The 19,506-nt window shown below is 32.5% G+C and overlaps 1 protein-coding gene across 2 annotated transcripts; it reads right to left on the bottom strand.

Moving 5' to 3' along the window:
* Window positions 1-11,564: 11,564 nt before the first annotated feature.
* LOC133789095 (plant-specific TFIIB-related protein PTF2) lies at window positions 11,565-13,996 on the bottom strand. Of its 2 annotated transcripts, XM_062226818.1 has the most exons (2): window positions 13,481-13,996; window positions 11,565-13,404 (listed from the first exon to the last, which is right to left on the bottom strand). In XM_062226818.1, the coding sequence occupies exons 1-2, from the start codon at window positions 13,579-13,581 to the stop codon at window positions 12,033-12,035; spliced, it is 1,473 nt and encodes a 490-aa protein (XP_062082802.1). In that variant the 5' UTR covers window positions 13,582-13,996; the 3' UTR covers window positions 11,565-12,032. The 2 variants fall into 2 exon arrangements, with proteins under 2 accessions (XP_062082802.1, XP_062082801.1); XM_062226817.1 differs by having other exon boundaries at window positions 11,565-13,996.
* Window positions 13,997-19,506: the final 5,510 nt, after the last annotated feature.

Raw genomic sequence — 19,506 nt, 5'->3', positions numbered from 1 at the left:
TTAAGGATTTTCAACGAAAACCCTCTTTTTTTTTCTGGGTTTGTAGCTAAGAGGAAGAAAATGTGGAAATAGTGGAAAGAGGCTTGGTGATTGATTGCTATCCTCTATTTCTACAAGTTCGTATAATTCTCTGTCTATATATGTGTATATATAGTTTGACCCCTATTTCTCTTAATGGTTACTACCCATGAATGGTTACTTTAATATTAACCATTAAATTAAGATCAATGGTTCACATTTATAGTTGTTAATTAATATTTCTAAAAATAAATTTTGATTTTTTCAAATTTTTGGAAGGGTTACATGATGAAAAATGTGTATTTATTATGAAAATATAATATTGTAAACTTTTTCATTTTTCAAATGTATATCAATTTCTAAATATAACTAGTATTTCTCATTGGTTAAAAACACCATTAATTATGGAAAAATAAATAAATAAATTCGAAATTAATATAGAAAAAAATATTTACTTGTTAGTGACTTGCTATACCAAGTCACTATGTTGTCACATCATCATAATTGTTAATACCCATCTATAGGTAGTAACCATTGAGAAGTCTTTCCTTCGTATATATATATATTATTAAAAAAAAATCTATTTTGAACTTTGATTCTACTCTCTTGTCTGAATGCAAGGAAATGACTCTACCTTTATTTTAAGATGAAAATAAATAAAATAAATTATGAGTGTAATTTGTAGGAGAGGAATTTAGACGATCAAGAATATGAAATGTTTTAACCCGTAAAAAATAAATATGATGAATTTTATAATTGAAAAAAATAAATTATGTAGTAAGTTTAACAGGATATTCTAGATTGGGGTAGAATGATGCATAATTTTGGACATAGATTTTATTGAACTAATACCTTAAGTAGTGTTCACAAACGTGCTTGCACACTTTTTTTTTCTTTCTTTTCTCCTTTTATCTTCTGTTCATATTTCAGGGACTATTGAGATGGTACATATGTCACTTGAAAAAATACAAGTATGATGATATTTGGTAAAAGATTGAGTTTCTTTGCTTTACCTCTATCATTTGTGAAATTCTATGGAGAGCTAGAAATGAAAAGCATCATCTCACAATTTAAAGTTATTCTTAAGAGTTGTTGAATCATCATTACGTCCTTCGAGTGTTGCATGAGTCACAGATATATCCAAGCATCTTTATTTGATACTAAGGACTCTTTTGAGTTGGTTATGTTATTTGTATTAAGAATGTCTCATGTGGCAATTATCCTTTTTTTTAAATATTTGTTTACTTTCTTTTGTAATTCAAATGCTAATGTTGTTTGGATTTCAATACAGAATAATGAGTTTGCTCAAATTTCTTGCAAAGTGACCATTTATATTGGGAAGAGCCCCATTTGTGGATGTCAAACTCTTTCACATTTTATTTAATTAAGTATTTTTCTTTATGAAGAAAATGAAAATAAAAACAGTGATTCATCAATGGTTCATGTATAGTCCCTATGTTGATTCATCATGCCAATCTACTAAATGTACAAACTATCTCATAAATAATTCAAAACCAATACTAGTTTATCAATTTTCATTACAACATTCTTTCATTCACACTTCTCACAACAAAAGGGCATAATTGTTTACAAAAGAGACACTTCCCAATAAATCTAAACAAACTAAACTGCAAATGAACTTGTGACTTCCCAATAAACCAAAATAAACTATACTCACAATTATAAATTTCATATGGGAAATTCTTCATAATTATGGAATTTCTTAATAATCATTGGCTGTAAATTCAAAAAAACTAATAAGCTATTAGTTAACAGCGATATAAACAATATAAATATATTCATATATACACACACAAAATTAATAATTCTTGTAAGCAGTATTATTTTTACCTTGGGCATTGTATATGCTACTAGCATAGATAAAATGATTCAAATTATATGGTAGTAGGACATAGGTAAGATTTGAAAATTAGGTTGGAAACTTAAAATTTGCTTTTTATGTTGATTATATGTTTATTTGTTTATTATTATTATATTAAATTTAGTAGATTTTAAAGGAAATGACGTAACTAGGCAAGTGGCATATGGCATCACTATAAAAATGTATGTATGTACGTGAAATAAATGTAACACCTACAAATATTATATATATATAGGGAGCGACTACAACGTATCTTATTTTTTAACACTGGTGCATCATTTTTCTATTTCGGTACCTGAATAGTTATAATCCTAATTTTTTTTATATGATAGTGTACATTATAGCTATCTAGAACATCCTACAAATTTTCAAGAAATTCTGAATAAATTATGATACCGAAACAGGGTCTAAATTGTATGTTGCATGCTTGCCTGTTTTTTTGTGTACGCGTGTAAAATTTGACAGCTTGAACTCTGTTTTCTGCTTCATAAACTATTCATAATTTCTTAAAAATTTGCAGGATATTCTAAATACCTACAATGTACACCGTCATATAAAAAAATTTGGGATTATATTTATCCAGGTGTCGAAAATAGAAAAAGCATGCACCGGTGTTGCAATGCGTTGTAGTCGTTCCCTATATATATATATCTGTAATAATGGAAAATTGCTAATTTAGCCAAAATTAAATATCAACATTAATTATTAATTGTATTTGTGACACATACTTAATTTTCTTGGATCATATTTATTTGTATAAATATTGTAATGACCCACTACTCTAGACTATTTGGACCATTAACGAAACTATACATAAAACTTACATTTTTACGAAAATACCATAATTTATTGAGTAACTTGCAAAATAAGAGTTATTTACAAACAAACAGAATACTAAGAAGGATTATGGGATCCCATTGTCTTTTAAAAACAAAACATGATTAAAAATAAAAGACATTACATAATAATGCGGAAAATACATGTAAAACCATAAAAAGAATATAAAATGAGACTACATCCTCGAATCGAATAACGCTCGGCCCCTTGACTCCATTCACCATCGATACACATCCTCCAAGCATCACGAATCTTACCGCCTCTAAGCTTATTTTCCTGCACATAAACAGAAAGGAGTGAGCCTAATGCCCAGCAAGGAAAATCTAACACATAGTCATACACATAAATTTCATAATGAACGTAAAGACATATCATAACACATAATACACTTATTATAATGGCCATTATTACTTGGGGTCGCATAGACTAAACAAGCTTATGCCCATGAGATTAGTGGGGTCCTACCAGCTAAATAGGCATATGCCCACAATCTTTTTGGGGTCTTGTTAGTCAAATAGGGCATAAGCCCAAGCCTACAACAAACACATGCATAACAAATTCATAACACATTCATAACATATCATAACATAACACATAAGATAACATAAACATATAGATTCTAGCCTATTTTCCTTACCAAAGTTACCGGGATAAAATGGACTGAGTTGGGACTTTTTGGAACACTCCTAAAACCATAATGAACAAGAGTGAGTCTAAAGAAAGGAGATGAAATGAAAGAGAATAGGAAGACTAAACCATTAAAAGAAAATATGCTTACCACAACTTAAGTGCTTAAGAACTTGGATTCCCTAACCAAAATAAGAATGAGGTTAGGAATTTGAGTAGAAGACTAAGAGAAAGGAAACATAATACAGAAAGAAACTAGAGTTTTGGTTACCTCAAAGATTTGCAAGATCAATCTAACCTCCACCGAAATACTATAGAACTCACTTCCCAAAGTGTTTGATAAGCTTATGATGTTTAAGCTTATAGTTTTTCCCCAAACCAGGTGTTTTCACTCTCACACTCACTTAACACTAGCAGCTTCTGAACTTAGAGCAAATGGTGAATAATGGCTGGGTACTAGGTCCTATTTATAGAGTTTGGGAATGAAAATATCTTGATTTTACTTGAATAAAGATAATGGCTTTTTAGGTGAAAATCATTTGAATAATCGTTCAGCAGAGGCTGAAGTCTCGTTCAGAAGATGCTGGACTGTTGAAGGAGTTTGAATGGCTGAAAGGAAATGAATTCAAAAGAGTTTGAATCCATGCTGAAGGAGGCGATATATCGCCCCCTGTAGGCGATATATCGCCTGGGCCAGTATGCCCGAGGCGACCGTGCATCGTTTCGTGTTTTCCGTATCTACGTGCTGCGACATATCGCCCCCTATAGCTGCGATATATCGGCACACGATGAATATTTAAACACGAAATTACACATTTTTAGCTAAGTTTGAATGGAGTAAACAGCCTTGACTAAGCCCTCAACGTACTCAAAGCTACTGACTGACCCTATAACATTCAAACTTTACTCCTTATTATATTTAATCCTCAAAAATCTTTAATCCTTAATCACCATTCATAACATGTGCTTAAAATCCTATTGGTTGATATCTAAACCTTATAATATAATAAATATAATCCTTAATATCAGTCACATTAATCAAACCTTAGGTTATACTTAATATTCTTAAACTATAGATTAAACTTAGAAAATCTATAAGTACTACTATGAGTGTCCAAATAATTCCCGGTCTGAACCAAAAATCCATAGTAACAAAGATAACACTAAACATTCTATAATACTACTAAACAATTAGCTAAGTAAAGTTCTTGGACTCTACAAATATGGTTCAATCCTCATTGAAATAAGATACAAGAATTTTTTTTTTTTTTTACATCTCTCTCTAGTTCTATTACTCTGTCTATTTATTTTCTTTATATTTTATATTTTAATTTTCTTAATAGTTTTATAATACATTATCATCACGATTCTCTAACTATTATTGTTTGTAGGTTAAAATTTTTATCATGGGTCTTTAGCCATAATCATTCGTTGAAATCTAAACTTGATGATTTAGTCTTCAACCACCATCCTATGTTGATATCAAAAATCATTATCAAGTTTCTAGTCATCATATTTTTGTTATATTATTTTAAATAATATAATGTTAGATTAAATAATGTGACAAAATGTAATTTGTCGCACAAATGTGATTTGTCATACCTTGTAACATATTATTAAAAGTTACAAAATTGTACACATGTGTGTGCTCAAATGTAACATATTTTGGAGTTACAAAATCAGTTACAAATTTGTAACTCCCAAATATTACCCAATAATGTGTAGATTGAGAGTAGAGTTACACATTTCTGTTTGAATTTCATAGAGCCATTATGTAATATGGTTGTTGAATACATGTTTTTAACTCACATGAGGTGTATGGAGGTTACAAAATCATGTGGGAAGAGATTAGGACATTTTTTGGAAAAATTGAAAAATTGGAAGCTGAAATTGCACTGCTGTCGCGCCCACTGAAAATCCCTGGTTGCAACTTGGGAGACAGAGGCCAGTGGCTGCGGCCACAGATACTCCTGGCCGCAACCTGGGCCGCTAACAGTCGATTCCAATTTTGTTTTTTCTCCAATTTGAACGATTTTAACATCTCAAGTAACTCACAAACCTTCATTTTAATTGCATAAACATCCAATTAAACATTTGTAATAGCTATGGGGGTTGGTAAAATTTGAAATTCAAATGGTATCTCAAAGTCTATAAATAGGAGTTTAATGCTCACTTGTAAGACACATCATTATCTATTAACAAAGCGCTTGGCTAGAAAATACATCATTGAGGCTTGATAATTCCAGAGAAATATTTTCTTGTGAGATCTCTTAGTGCTTATAGAATAGGAGGAAATAAGCTTTTGGACAAAGGTTTTGAACATTGTTAAAGTTGGTGATCCTTACTACTCTACATTTTGGTTGTGTGAGAGTTTGTGTTCTTATTATTGTTGTTATCCCTCAAAATTCAAGAGATGACGTGACGAATGAGAAAGCGGCATGTGGCATCACAAAGTATTGAAAAAGATCGATGAACAAAGATGGATAGGTCCGGGACCTATAGGGAAGTCGACCGGGCCTAAACCCCCTAGGGGTGGTCAGCCTGACCCCAACCCCTAGGGGTGGTCTGCCTAGCATGCTTAAGAACTACATTGGGTGGTCGGCCTAAACTCTCAAATACACTTCGATGAATAAAGTTCACACTCGTTCAAGCTGAAATCAACAGGCCTAGCACCCAGAAGATCAACAATATATTTGAAATTTAAATACATTTTTAGGATATATAAAATATAATTTTATAAGATAAATTAAAAGATGTTTATACATATTTTAATTTATCTTATAAAATTATAGTTTATATATACTAAAAAATGTATTTAAATTTCAAATATATTCAAGAAAATAAGTATAAATAAAGATGCATACATATATAATTAGGTATGGTAAGGTAATAAGGTTGGGTACACCCATACCCTACCATATATCTGCATCAGGTATATGTTTTCATAACTTCATCCTACCTTAAATCCTAATTTATCGGGTAATACCCTATCAATCAGGGTATGGTATCCATGATTACATGGATTTACGGGTAAAACACTAACATCCTAATCAACCATGTAAAATAATTAATTTATTTTAAAGTAATATAAAATGTCACATATTTACTATTTATAATAAAAATAGTGGCCAATTATAAATTTGTTTGAGATGATTTATTGAATTGTGCATGCTATCTAAAATAAAAATAAAATAAAATTAATTCTCAAAACTGAAAAAATAAAATAAAAACTTGCAACAATCATTATTCTCTAAGTAGCATATTTATACGCATTTGGTACCTTGTGTTTTGGTCGAGTACAACTTTGGTATCGTCTATTACGAATAATTATCATCTAGTACCCTATAATTGTAAAATCAATCAAAAATGGTACCCTCCACTTGAATTTGGTCAATATTTTTTTAAAATGACAAATTTGCCCTTACTTAACCTGAATAAATTTATTTCTTTGGAATGGAAATATGCATACATGGTACCCTATGTTTTGACCGAGTACAACTTTAGTACCCTCTATTATGAATAATTATTTTCTGGTACCCTATAATTGTAAAATCAGTAAAAAAAATGGTACCAAAAATAGACAACAAAAAATATTGCTTCAAGCCTTACAAAAAATCAAGAGCACCTTTTAAAATCCATTGAGTTCACAAGGTCAAGTTCGGTACAAGTCTAGCCATGGATATTTCCAGTACTTTCAAGTTTGATATTTCGGGTTATGTATGATTTTGTATTTAAAATTTGAATATAGATATCATACATTTTGATTTGTTGATTTGAATTATGTATATGAATTTAATTTATTGTTTGAGAATATGAACAAGAAAAATATTTGCATTTCTTTAACTAAAAGAAATTTAATGACAGAAGAAATAGGGAAGAGAACGTGATCTAACTTTGATGTAGATTATGATAATTATTTTTATTATTGTATTAGTCTTGATTATTTTCATTTGGTTTGGTTTGAGTTGTGAAGGACAATGAGAAAAAGGATTCAAATTTAAATTAAGATTTCACAAAAAAATTGCTCTATTGTTTCTAAGTTCGAGGCTTTGCAGAATAATGGATTCAAACAGAACGATTGTAGTTTTAATTATAAATACAATCATTTAATTAAGTTTTTATCTTTATTTAATTATCAAGTTATGTTTTTATTTTTATTAAAATATTTTAATACAATATATTTAATGATTTAAATTTGAGTTTTTATGCTTAATGAGGGATTCTAAGTCCAAAAAAAATGCTAGGCGTTTAAATCATTTCAAAAAAATGTTAATTCTTTTGACAATACCCATAATACCCCTCTCATAATTTTTCTCATCCACTTCCTCTTCTCTCTTCCCTCAACCCATTCCTCTCAACTCCTTCTCTAGAAAAAAAAAATCATGGGTAAGGTAAAATATAATAGGAATCAATGTAACAACAAGTATTCCTCACTTAGGACAATAAAATACTACATTTCAAACAGATCTGGGCATGATTTTTTGGTTTTTTTTTTTACGATTTTTTTCAGATCTGAAACTTTGAAATCTGCAGAAAATCGACGTGGTTCGATGGTGCTCGATGCCAACTCGATGGAGCCTTCAAAATCAAGATTTTCATAAAAAATTTGATGTTGCTCGATGGTGGTTCGATGGTGTTCGATACAATTCTTGCAAGATACGTAATTTTCCACTCGAGTGTTCGTTTGGGGTGATTTTTTTTTTATTTTGGGTATTTTTTCAAGATCTACACGTTTAAGATGTATATATACACATTTAAGAGATGTAAATCTTTATATAAATGCAAAATGCAAAACATACCTCATGTTCAAGATACGTTTTGGTATGCTTTCAAGTTATAAACTTTGAAAATGTGTATGTGAACATCTAAAACATGTAGATCTCAAAAAAATACCCAAAATAGAAGAAAAAATCATCCCAAATGGACACTCAAGTAAAAAATTATGTCTCTTACAAGAATTGCATCGAACCACCATCGAGCAACCATCTAACCACCCTCGAGCAACGTCGATTTTTTCATGAAAATCTTGATTTTGAAGGCCCCATCGAGGTAGCATCGAACACCATCGAGCAAACATCGAGTTGGGCATGGTTTTTGAGTTATTTTTCAGATCTGAAACTCTGAAATATGTAGAAAATTGATTTTGCTTGATTTTTGCTCGATGGTGCTCGATACCAACTCGATGGGGCCTTCAAAATCAAGATTTTCATGGAAAAATCGACATTGCTCGAGGGTGGTTCGATGGTTGCTCGAGGATGGTTCGATGGTTGCTCGATGGTGGTTCGATGCAATTCTTGTAAGAGACATAATTTTTCACTGGGGTGTCTGTTTGGGATGATTTTTTTATATTTTGGGTATTTGTTTGAGATCTACACGTTTTAGATGTTCACATACACATTTTCAAAGTTTAGAACTTGAAAACATATCTTGAACATGAGGTATGTTTTGCATTTGTCATTTTTTTCAAAATTTATATTTCCCAAATGTGTATATGCACATCTCAAATGTGTAGCTCTTGAAAAAATACCCAAAAAAAAAAAATCACCCCAAACGGACACCCGAGTGAAAAATTACGTATCTTGCAACAATCGCATCGAACCTCCATCGAACCACTATCGAGCAACATTGATTTTTTCATGAAAATCTTGATCTTGAAGGCCCCATCGAGCTGGCATTGAGCACCATCGAACCACCATCTAACCATGTCGATTTTTTGCAGATTTCAAAGTTTTAGATCTAAAAAAAATCACAAAAAAAAACTCAAAAATCATGCACATCTCTGTTCGAAATGCAATATTTTAGTGTCCTAAGTACGGAATACTTGCTATTACATTGAGTTTTTTTATATTTTACCTTACCCATGATTTTTTTCTAAAGAGAGAGTTGAGAGGAATGGGTTGAGGGAGAGAGAAGGAAGAGAGAAGAGGAAGTGGATGGGAAAAATTATGGAAGGGGTATTTTAGGTATTGTCAAAAGATTTGGTATTTTTTTTTTAAATAATTAGAATGCCTAACATTTTTTTTTATTTAGTACACCTTATTAAGCATAAAATCTCAAATTTCCCTAATTATTTATAATTGAAAGTAATTTGGGTATTATAAAAACAATGTTGACTAAATTTGTGTCTAGGATACCATTTTTTACTAATGTTACAATTATATGGTACCAAATGATAATTATTCATAATAAAATATATCAAAACTATACTCGATAAACATAAACAGGTATCAAATGCGCATATTCCTTATTTTTTTTAATTAGTTAAGGATTTATAGTTAAGGGTAATTAAGGTATTATGAAAAAATTGATGTCCAAATTCGAGCGGAGCATACCATTTTTACCTGATTTTACAATTCCAAGTACCTTATGATAATTATTCATAATATAATATACCAAAGTTATATTCGGCCAAACCAGAGGGTATCAAAGTAGTAGAACTCCGAACAGAGAAAACAATCAAATAAGTTATTAGTACTTTTCAAGTAAAGTTTGTTGTATCATATTTGTTCTGAGTTACCATAATTTAAGGAAACAAGTTGGACTGTGTATTCAAAAATAACTCAATACGAGCAAGTCGTAAAAGATAAACGTGTTGTCCCATCCATGTTGAGAAATCCTCCAATCTCATAATCACACAACAATGAATAAGAAGCACAAAACAACAAAGGACACAAATAGCAGAGAAAAAGAAGACATAATTAATTACTTGGCTAGACTTGGCTAGGTCGGATCAAGGTGAGGTGATCTATATCCAAGGTAAGGTTTTGATACCACACTCTAATTATCTATAGTACATGATTAAAAAATACACCTACTCTTATTTTACCATGGATACACTCTCCATCTCCATACAAAGAAAAATCACTCAATTCACAGTAGAAGAAATTTTCTCAGTAAACAAAGTCAAAATACCTGTACAAACCAAAGCAAACTACATTTCCATTTGCTTGAAGAGATCTGCGGCAGATGCTGAGAACACATGTGATTAGAGAAACAGAGTGAAGTACAGGGACTGTGGTGGAAGTGTTAGGGTTAGAAGAATATGTATTTATTTATAGGGATTTCTTGGGTGTGAAAGTTCATTCCTATCCTTCGTAGCGTTTGAACCATTAGATTTTAATATAACATATACTTGAATTAATCGTATGAACCATGCTCTGTATTTTTGTATCTCTAAAATGTTTCTCCTCTAATCCTGACTCGCACTTTGTTGTTTCCATATAACAAAGTACGTAATAGTACGAAAATAAGAGAATTTTATGCAAATTATATACATATATGAAATGAAACCACTAGCATATAAAAAATGAGTATGTGGCCATTAAAAGCACATGCGTTTCTTTGTATTTTTTATTCAATTTTTTTTTTAAAAAAAAACATATAAATATCACTTCTATATAAGAAGCAGTGAAGTGTGTAATCCTCCTATCATTGACCATAATTAACCCCAGAAGCAGTGAAGTGAAGAAAAGAATCATTGTGAACATAGTTCAAGCACAAACTTGGATCCGCCAAATGCACAAAAAACTTCTGCAACCGGTAAGTTCAACCTGTGCATGCATAGCTGCTGACAACGCCAGTTCCCTCATTCAAACTGTTATATCCATGATTTATTTCCTCTGCAAAGTCCTCCAAAAAAGTACATTGTCATTCATTTAATTCCATGGAAAATTTGATACTAAAGCAAACGTTTTGATCTCCATGGTGGTTAATATTAAGAAGGACCAGGCTTTGGAAGTTTTGCTTCTTAGTACTAGAAGCTGTCCATGCTGAACTCCCATAGGTATTTTCACTTGTGTCTTCCCAGACAAAGTTGGTACCTCAACCTTAACCCCACCAAGGATTGCCTGTGTAAAGCTGATATTAGAATCCACATAAACATCTGCTCCTCTCTAGCAAATATAGGATCATGGGCAACCTTCAGTTTAATGTACAAAGTACCAGGTTCACTTCCTTCTCCACCAATAGTAGTATTTCCAGCCCCTGGTACACGTATTGTATCTACAGTATCTATACCTGCAGGTATTGAAACTTTAACCTCTCTAACACCTTCAACTACTCCTGATCCTTGGCATTACACACAGTAATCCTTTGCAAGTATTACAAGTGGATGTAAATGGAGGAATGGTTACAAATTTTCCAAATCACGTAATGAAGACCCAAACAGATGCAAACACAAAACAGAAGAGAAATAGAGCAGTAAGAAAATGGAAGATTGTATTGCTGAAAATGGAACAAATTACAGAATATATGATAGCCAAGCAAGAACTTTGAGGGCCTGAACCTCTCGGAAGAACAAAGCTCAATTCACCTACTCATTTCCTCCCTTCCACTCAGCCATACAATGGTTAAATAACAACTTTCCCAATTCCCTATGCTAACAAACTATACCCTATAAGCTCCCATCAGTCCCTTCTAAACATCTCTCTTAGTCTGTATGACCTGAAGAATTTGGGTCCTAAATATCAAAGCGACAAAAATGACTGTATGCGTGTATGTTTAACAAAATGTCAATATCTCTGGAAGACCAGTGTGTATATGAAAATTGGAACAAAATCAAAAAACCTGGTATGGATTACAAAATTGGAACAAAGCCTCGGGACAATGTCTTTTTGATCTTAGCAGTCGGAAAGATAAATATGCAGAACTCCATCTGTCATGCTTCTCATCAAGCAGGGAACTCCGGAACAATTCCAGAATTAAACACATACAAATCCATTAAGGTGTTATAATGACCCTTCTCTATTTCCTCTTCTTTCACTTGATGAAGGAGGAGCATCTCAATAATCAAATCTTCCCAATCAATGGCACTAACTTTTGCTCTCTTCCTCTTCTTTCTAGGTTGTTCATAGTCCACAATAAAGTTCTTAATGCAATCAACTGAAGTAGAGGGGTGCATAATTCGATCAATGCGCTGCTTAGCAGCATTAATCTTTTCTCTCCTCTTCTCATAAACCTTGCAATTAGTAACAAAAGCTGGGGGCAAGGCGTTCAGCCCCACATCCTTCTCCAATATTTGCTTGAGTAAAAGCTTTTTGCTCAACTCTGACTCTCCACTCCACCACTCTGTACAAGCACCAATGTCAAAATCCCTCTTTTCTCTTCTATGAACCACACTTCTGCTCTCTCTAGAAGAATTTGCACAACCCACCTCACTAGAAAAATTTTCATAGATCATCATTAAGCATTCAGATGAAAGACTAAACTTCTCCGCATCATCTGTACTCGGCAAACCCCTGCTATCCATGTCTACCTCAAAATAACCAAAATCATTATCAACCACATCAGTCATATCATTCCCATACTCAACATCTTTCCTTAAACACTCACTAACCACATCTTCCAAATTAAACTGAAACCGCTCCAATTCCGTCCTCTTTTGACCTGGCCTTGACATAGACTTCTGCTCCATGTACTTAATTACAAAAGGAGCATTATTCACAATGTTCTTAGTGTTAACATTCTTCCCCCAAGGCAATGCTTGAGCCACCTTAACAAGCGCCTCTAACAGTTCCTTATACCTCAATTTGCTCGTACAAACAGTGGCGTGAACTTCTTTGGCCACATTCTCAATCCTAACATCTACTTGATTCAACTCGCCCAAGAAGGCCAAAACCGCAGCCACCACCGGAACCGGCCGCCTCCCAGTTGTCAGAGACCACTTCACCATACATTGTATCAAAAAGATCCCTTGTCGCCGGATTCTCTCCTTCTTGTCATCTCCAACGTTACCGAAAATCTGGGAATTTTGCAATGCCCGTTCGAAAGAGCTGACCACATTGAATTCAGGGTACTCGGGTCTCTTCAAATTTTGAAACTTGACAACACGAGAAACCATTTTGCCCAGTTCATACTCATCACAACCAACAACTGAGGACACCTCGGCCATTGGCATCGGCAACGACCGCTTGTCTTTCCTCATAACAACATAGGCACAAGCACCAACGAAAACCCCAAACCAATCACCTTGACCATACTCGCCTTCCGTAATGGAATTGACCATGTTTTTAACATCGTAAGATTTCGAGGCCAACCCTAACCTATGCAAGATATCGTCGATTAGTTTCTGAGCCTCATAGATTTTCTTGTCTTTGTAATCGAAAACGCTGCCCGTACCTGCGGTTCCGACGCGGACGAAGGTCCCTTGGGGACCGTTTATGCCGCCGAAGTGATCCTGGAAGTTTTCGAATTCTTGGACGAAGCCGCAGGATTCGCATACCAGACTTTCGGAGGTGAGGTCCCGAACTAACGATTTGGACTTGCAGTTGGCGCAGGAACCTGACATTTTTGGTGTAATTAGGTTTTGCAATCAAGGGTCTGTTTGGTTGCCGAGAAAATGGGTACAGCGGCTGGAAAAAAAATAAAATTATTTGGCGGGGAAGAATCACAAGCTATTGGAAGCTTCTGGAAACAGAGGTTTGATCAGACACGAGCACGACGATAGAAGAAATTCATAAAAGTACAAAACTGGTAAATTCATGGATATAGCTGCAGAGAAATCTCAGGTTCACACCGAGGGATGCGAGGCAAGGCACGGAACGGCTGTGCAAGGCTTGGGATAGTCGGCCGAGTCTTACGAGCGAACGTGAGAAGCTGAGAATGGGAAAGGGCGAGCGGACTCACTTTCTAGGCTGAAATTAACAACAAATCTATTTTTTCTTTTCTTTTTTTTTTTAAGGAAATTATGGTTTATTTTTATAGAGTTTTTTTTTTGGCAAGTGTAGGTAAACATTTGTTATAAAGTGTTTTTGTAAAATATATATTTCAATCTAAAATGTTTAATTCTTTATCATATAAAGAAAAATAGTTAAATAGTCACTTATATATTTTTTACCTAAATAAATAGTAATTTCCTATATGCAGTAAAACAATATTTTTCAAGCTATAAATATTTTTTTATAAACTTTTGTATATATATATATATATATGAGTGTGATTATATTATATTTAATTAGTTTATTTCTTAAAATGAATAAAATATTTTTTTTTAAATATAATATTTAAATGATGTGGAGAAAAAATAAAAAATATGGTGTATGGTATAATAAAAGTTTGAGATAAATTATAAAAAAATATGTTTTGGTGATGTATTTTGTAATACACTTTCTCTATAGTATGTAGCTAAAACTCACAAAAACATCTTCCATCAACTCATTTATATATATATATATTTATAATAGTTATGCACAAACTCCAATTAATTCATATATATATTTATATAACATTTACATATCTTTTATATAATATTTTAATATTATTATTTTTCTTTATAAGCTTTCTCTCTCTCATTTAATATATACTTATTATTTCTTTTTTCTTTTTCAATTATTTTATTTTACTTTAATTAATAAAATATGTTTAAATATATAATATTTAAATGATGTAGAGAAATATATAGAAAAATTGATGTATAATATAATATAAAACTTAGAGGTAAAATAGAAAAATGTGTGTTTTAGGGAGGTATTTTAAAGGATGGAGTAGATCATCCATTGAGAGTGCTCTAAGCCTGTATTTAGAATAGAGGAAATTGTATTTTAAATGGGACTTTTAACCGGGTGTTCAAAAAAGTTAATCTATGGCCTTTTTTAAGAATTTTCATTTTTATAGGTTTATTTTCCTATATTTTTGTATAAAAGTTGGTTTATGTTATAGTTTTACTCTTAATAAAGTTTTATTAATTTGGAAAGTTATATTTGTAATTTGATTATTATTTTTTTAGCTTATTTGTTATTTTTATATTATTTGTATATTACTAATTTTATATTAAAATTTTCTTTGATTGTTTTGCAATTTTTTTTAATGTGAATTGTGTTGATTATATTTTTTATTTATTATAAACATTTTTCCTTTTTTTAGATTGTACGTTTCTTTTTTTAAACCATGGGTAAGATAACGAGTTACTTGATTGACCTTTGACAGTTATGTAAAAATAAAATGCGAGAGATAGGTTAAATAACATGTACCAGGAGAGGTAACTACTTACCCTGAGAGAAGTAATATTTTGCTATAAGAGGGGTAACCAGTTACCATAAGAGGGGTGACGGGTAACTCATATTAAATATGAAAAAAATATCAAATTTGAAGGAAAAAGAGAAATAACACTTTATTGAAAATGGAAGAAGAAGTAACTATAATTTTAGTAACGTAGGTAACCAGTTACCATATGATTTTTTTTTTTAATTTTGATGTTTCCATTAGGGTAATCAGGTACTCATTCACGTTTTCATACCAATTTTTTTTTTCTTTTTAAATTTGAATGTTTACATCAGGGTAACTAGTTACTCATTCATGTTTTTTATATATTTTTTTCTTTCTAAATTTGGATATTCCTATCAAGGTTACTGGTTATCTATTCAAGTTTTCATATCTATTTTTTTTTGTCAAATTTGGATGTTCTCACTAGGGTAACTAGTTACCCATTCATATTTTCATCAGATTTTTATTTTCTTCGGATTTGAATGTACCTATCAGGGTAACTGGTTACCCATTCACGTTTTCATATCTATTTTTTTTCTTTCCAAATTTGGATGTTTCTATCACAGTTACTAGTTACCCATTCAAGTTTTCATATATTTTTTTCCCAGATTTGGATGTTGCCACTAGGATAACTGGTTAACCATTTACAATTTCATATAATTTTTTTTTCTAGATTTGAATGTTTCTATCAGGGTAACTAGTTACCCATTCATGTTTTCATATTTTTATTAGTTTTTTTTTCTAAATTTGAGTGTTCCTATAATGGTTACAGTAAAAAGAAAAAGCTAAAAAAAACTATTTGAATTTTTTTACATATAGTGGAAAAAACTATATATATTTAATTGATATTAATATTAATAATTATACGTTACAATATTAATAGTTACCCATTCATGTTTTCATATTTTTATTAGTTTTTTTTTCTAAATTTGAGTGTTCCTATAATGGTTACAGTAAAAAGAAAAAGCTAAAAAAAACTATTTGAATTTTTTTACATATAGTGGAAAAAACTATATATATTTAATTGATATTAATATTAATAATTATACGTTACAATATGCAGTTAAGGATAATCACAATATCATTATTGTTTGAATATTTTTAAAAATGTTAGCTACAAAATAAATTTCTTACTTTCTAGTTTTAAAAAATTTTGTTACAATAATAACTTTTTTTAGTTATAAAGTAGTCTATAAATTTTTTTGTTTACAAAAAGACATTTTTTTCTATAAATTGTTCACAAAAATGTCAAAGTTATTTTACTAAAATGTAACATATGTTTACTTGTTATAATGTAGTAACAATTGTTATTGGTTTAATAATTGTGTGTTACAATATAGTTATTAATAGTCGTCATTTTTAATTTTGAATATTTTTATATTAGATTTGTAAATCTTTGTTACCATCATTTTGATGTTAAAATTATAAATTATTTTTGTAAATGTTAGTTACAAAAATATATTTTTTAGTTATAAAACTAGTTTTGTTAAATTTTGTTAAAAACTTATTTTTGTAATAGATATTTATAAAAATATAGGCTATTTAGGATTTTTACCCCCCGAACTATTACCACTACTGTATCGTGCCCCCTAATTTTTTCAGGCCGTTAAAAATTCCCCCCGAAATATTCACAGTAATGTAAAGAAGGACTTCCGTTAACTTTCAACACAGAATGCTGACATGGCTCTTTACATGCTGATGTGTCTTGACCATGTCAGCGTCATGTGTGTAATTTTATTGTTTTTAAATATGGTTTTTATTTTTTTTAATGTATAAAAAATGGTTTAATTTATTAATTCTATTTTTTAGTGTTTAATTCATTAATTTTTAATATGATTATAGATTTTTTAATTTTAAAATTACACACATGGCACTGACATGGCCAAGACACATCAGCATATAAAGAGCCATGTCAGCCTTTTGTTAGCCACATGTGTTGAAAGTTAACGGAAGTCCTTCTTTACATTACTGTGAATATTTCGGGGGGAATTTTTAACGGCCTGAAAAAATTAGGGGGCACGATACGGTAGTGGTAATAGTTCGAGGGGTAAAAATCCTAAATAGCCAAAAATATAATATCTATTTACACTTGTAACAAATGTTTACAAGTTTGTAAACCTTGTTCACAAAAACACCACATATAACTAGTTTTTATTTACAGTTTTGCAGCTTCGTATTTACACTTATGTCCTTCTGTGTTTTTGTACAAAAGCTAGGTATTTTTGTAATGCACCGTATTTTTCATATATTTTTTTAAGTTTTAGTGCATTTGTGTAGATTTCCCTTTAGAGTTTAGGATTAAAAAAATTATTTTGAAAGTGTTTTAGTAAATAGTAAAGGGCAATTCTCTAAACCATCACTTCCTTTACTTAATCCATTATAACCGTTAGATGATTTATTTTTATAGATGGATGATTAAATTTGAATGTGTAGGTTAAAATATGTAAAAATACCTATATACTTTTTTTTTTAGATTTTTTCAAAAATATATATTTTTTTTGTATTTTTTTACTTTTTTACAGTCCTTGATTTTTTTTTTCAAAAATACGTTTTTAAAGTTTTATATTTACAAAAGTACGGTATTAATAAAACAACTTGTGTTACCCAAAAAATTATTCCTGGTGATGTGGCAGGACGGGCTTACACGTGGCTGGCACGCGACAATTTTAAGTGAAAGAATAGTGTTTGATTATCGACCAGTGGGTTGTTGATTTGTTAAACCTCACGTTTAGGTGCAACCAATCTGGTTGTATACTTTCATTTATTTCTTTTGGGATATGCAATCTTGTGATAATTGCATTAATTATATTTTCCTTTATAACCTTAATACGCACTGTTGACGGTGAAATCTCGTCAACGATTAAAGGTTAGAAAATTAAGATTTTTATACTAAGGGTAGCTTAGAATCAGGAGGAAAGAACTTCAATCAATAGAAAAAACCAGAGCAACAATGGAACAAAGATCATGTATTTCTTTTACGTCTCCTCATACACTCAGTTTTCCAACCCCAAAACCTGAGGGGTTGAGGCCTATTTATAGGTGGGCTCTATTGGCCCTTGATACAAACAAGTCCCAGGAGACAGGGACGTATGCGGGTACACTGATAGTGCAGGGGCTCAGGGCGTAGTGGTGTCTGCCCTGACAATGCCAGAGTCGTGGCTCAGGACATAGTACTGTCGGCTTTGGTGTATGGTCGGGGGTGTTCAAGTGGCGCCACTACTCTTCGTACAAGTCCGTACTACCACTACTCCTCGAACGTTGATGACAGGGCCACGCCTTTGTTCCCTTCACAACCGTACATCTCGTGTCAGTACACGTGACCTGTACCTGGCCGTCCTTATCAATCCCTGTCGATGCCTAATGTTCGTTTGACGCCCCCCTTAGGTGTCCCCAAGTGTTCCTCGTGCCTAGGCCAAGGAGGCTTCAACCTATGTATATCATGAGAAGCCAAGGTGCTAGGGGTCGAGGCTGACCTACGCAGGTCACATGGAGGCGAGGCTCGAGACATGGGCGCGCAACGAGGCCACACCCTCGCATAGCGAGGCTGGCCCTCTTCCCTCGGGTGTAGACGAGGCTCGAGACGTGTGCGGCGCGATGAGGCCACACCCTCGCATAGCGAGGCTGGCCCTCTTCCCTCGGGTGTAGACGAGGCTCGAGACGTGTGCGGCGCGATGAGGCCACACCCTCGCATAGTGAGGCTGGCCCTCTCCTCCTATGTGCAGGCGAGGCTCGTAAGGCATGGGGCACGCGTGAGGCAACAAGGCTGAACCCTCACAACCCTCACATAGCGAGAGTGGTGTCCGTGTTGGTCAGCGGTTGGGGACCCTCGCATGGCGAGGGTGACTCCCTTAGCCCAACTCCTCTTATGCCACATGACGCCCTTGTCTCTTTGTGCATGTGGTAAGCAGCCCAGTGAGGCTCTCGCCCCCTTCGTCCCACTGACATGCGCCTCATAGTTTCTAGGGTGCCTCGTAATGTAGAGGTTCTCTTGAGTGGAATTCACAAGGGAAGAATTCATACATTTACAAGGGTAACTATTGACTATGGCTCTAGTCAATTTTTGGCATTCACACGCACATCTAATTGTAATTAAGGCCCATCGGCCCATGTAACCTTCTTGAGCCTATAAATAAGAATCAAATGGCTCAAGGAAGGGACTTTTG

The sequence above is a fragment of the Humulus lupulus genome, chromosome 7, assembly GCF_963169125.1.
Source record: "Humulus lupulus chromosome 7, drHumLupu1.1, whole genome shotgun sequence".
NCBI lineage: Eukaryota > Viridiplantae > Streptophyta > Magnoliopsida > Rosales > Cannabaceae > Humulus > Humulus lupulus.
This window is presented reverse-complemented; position numbering and strand designations above follow the sequence as displayed.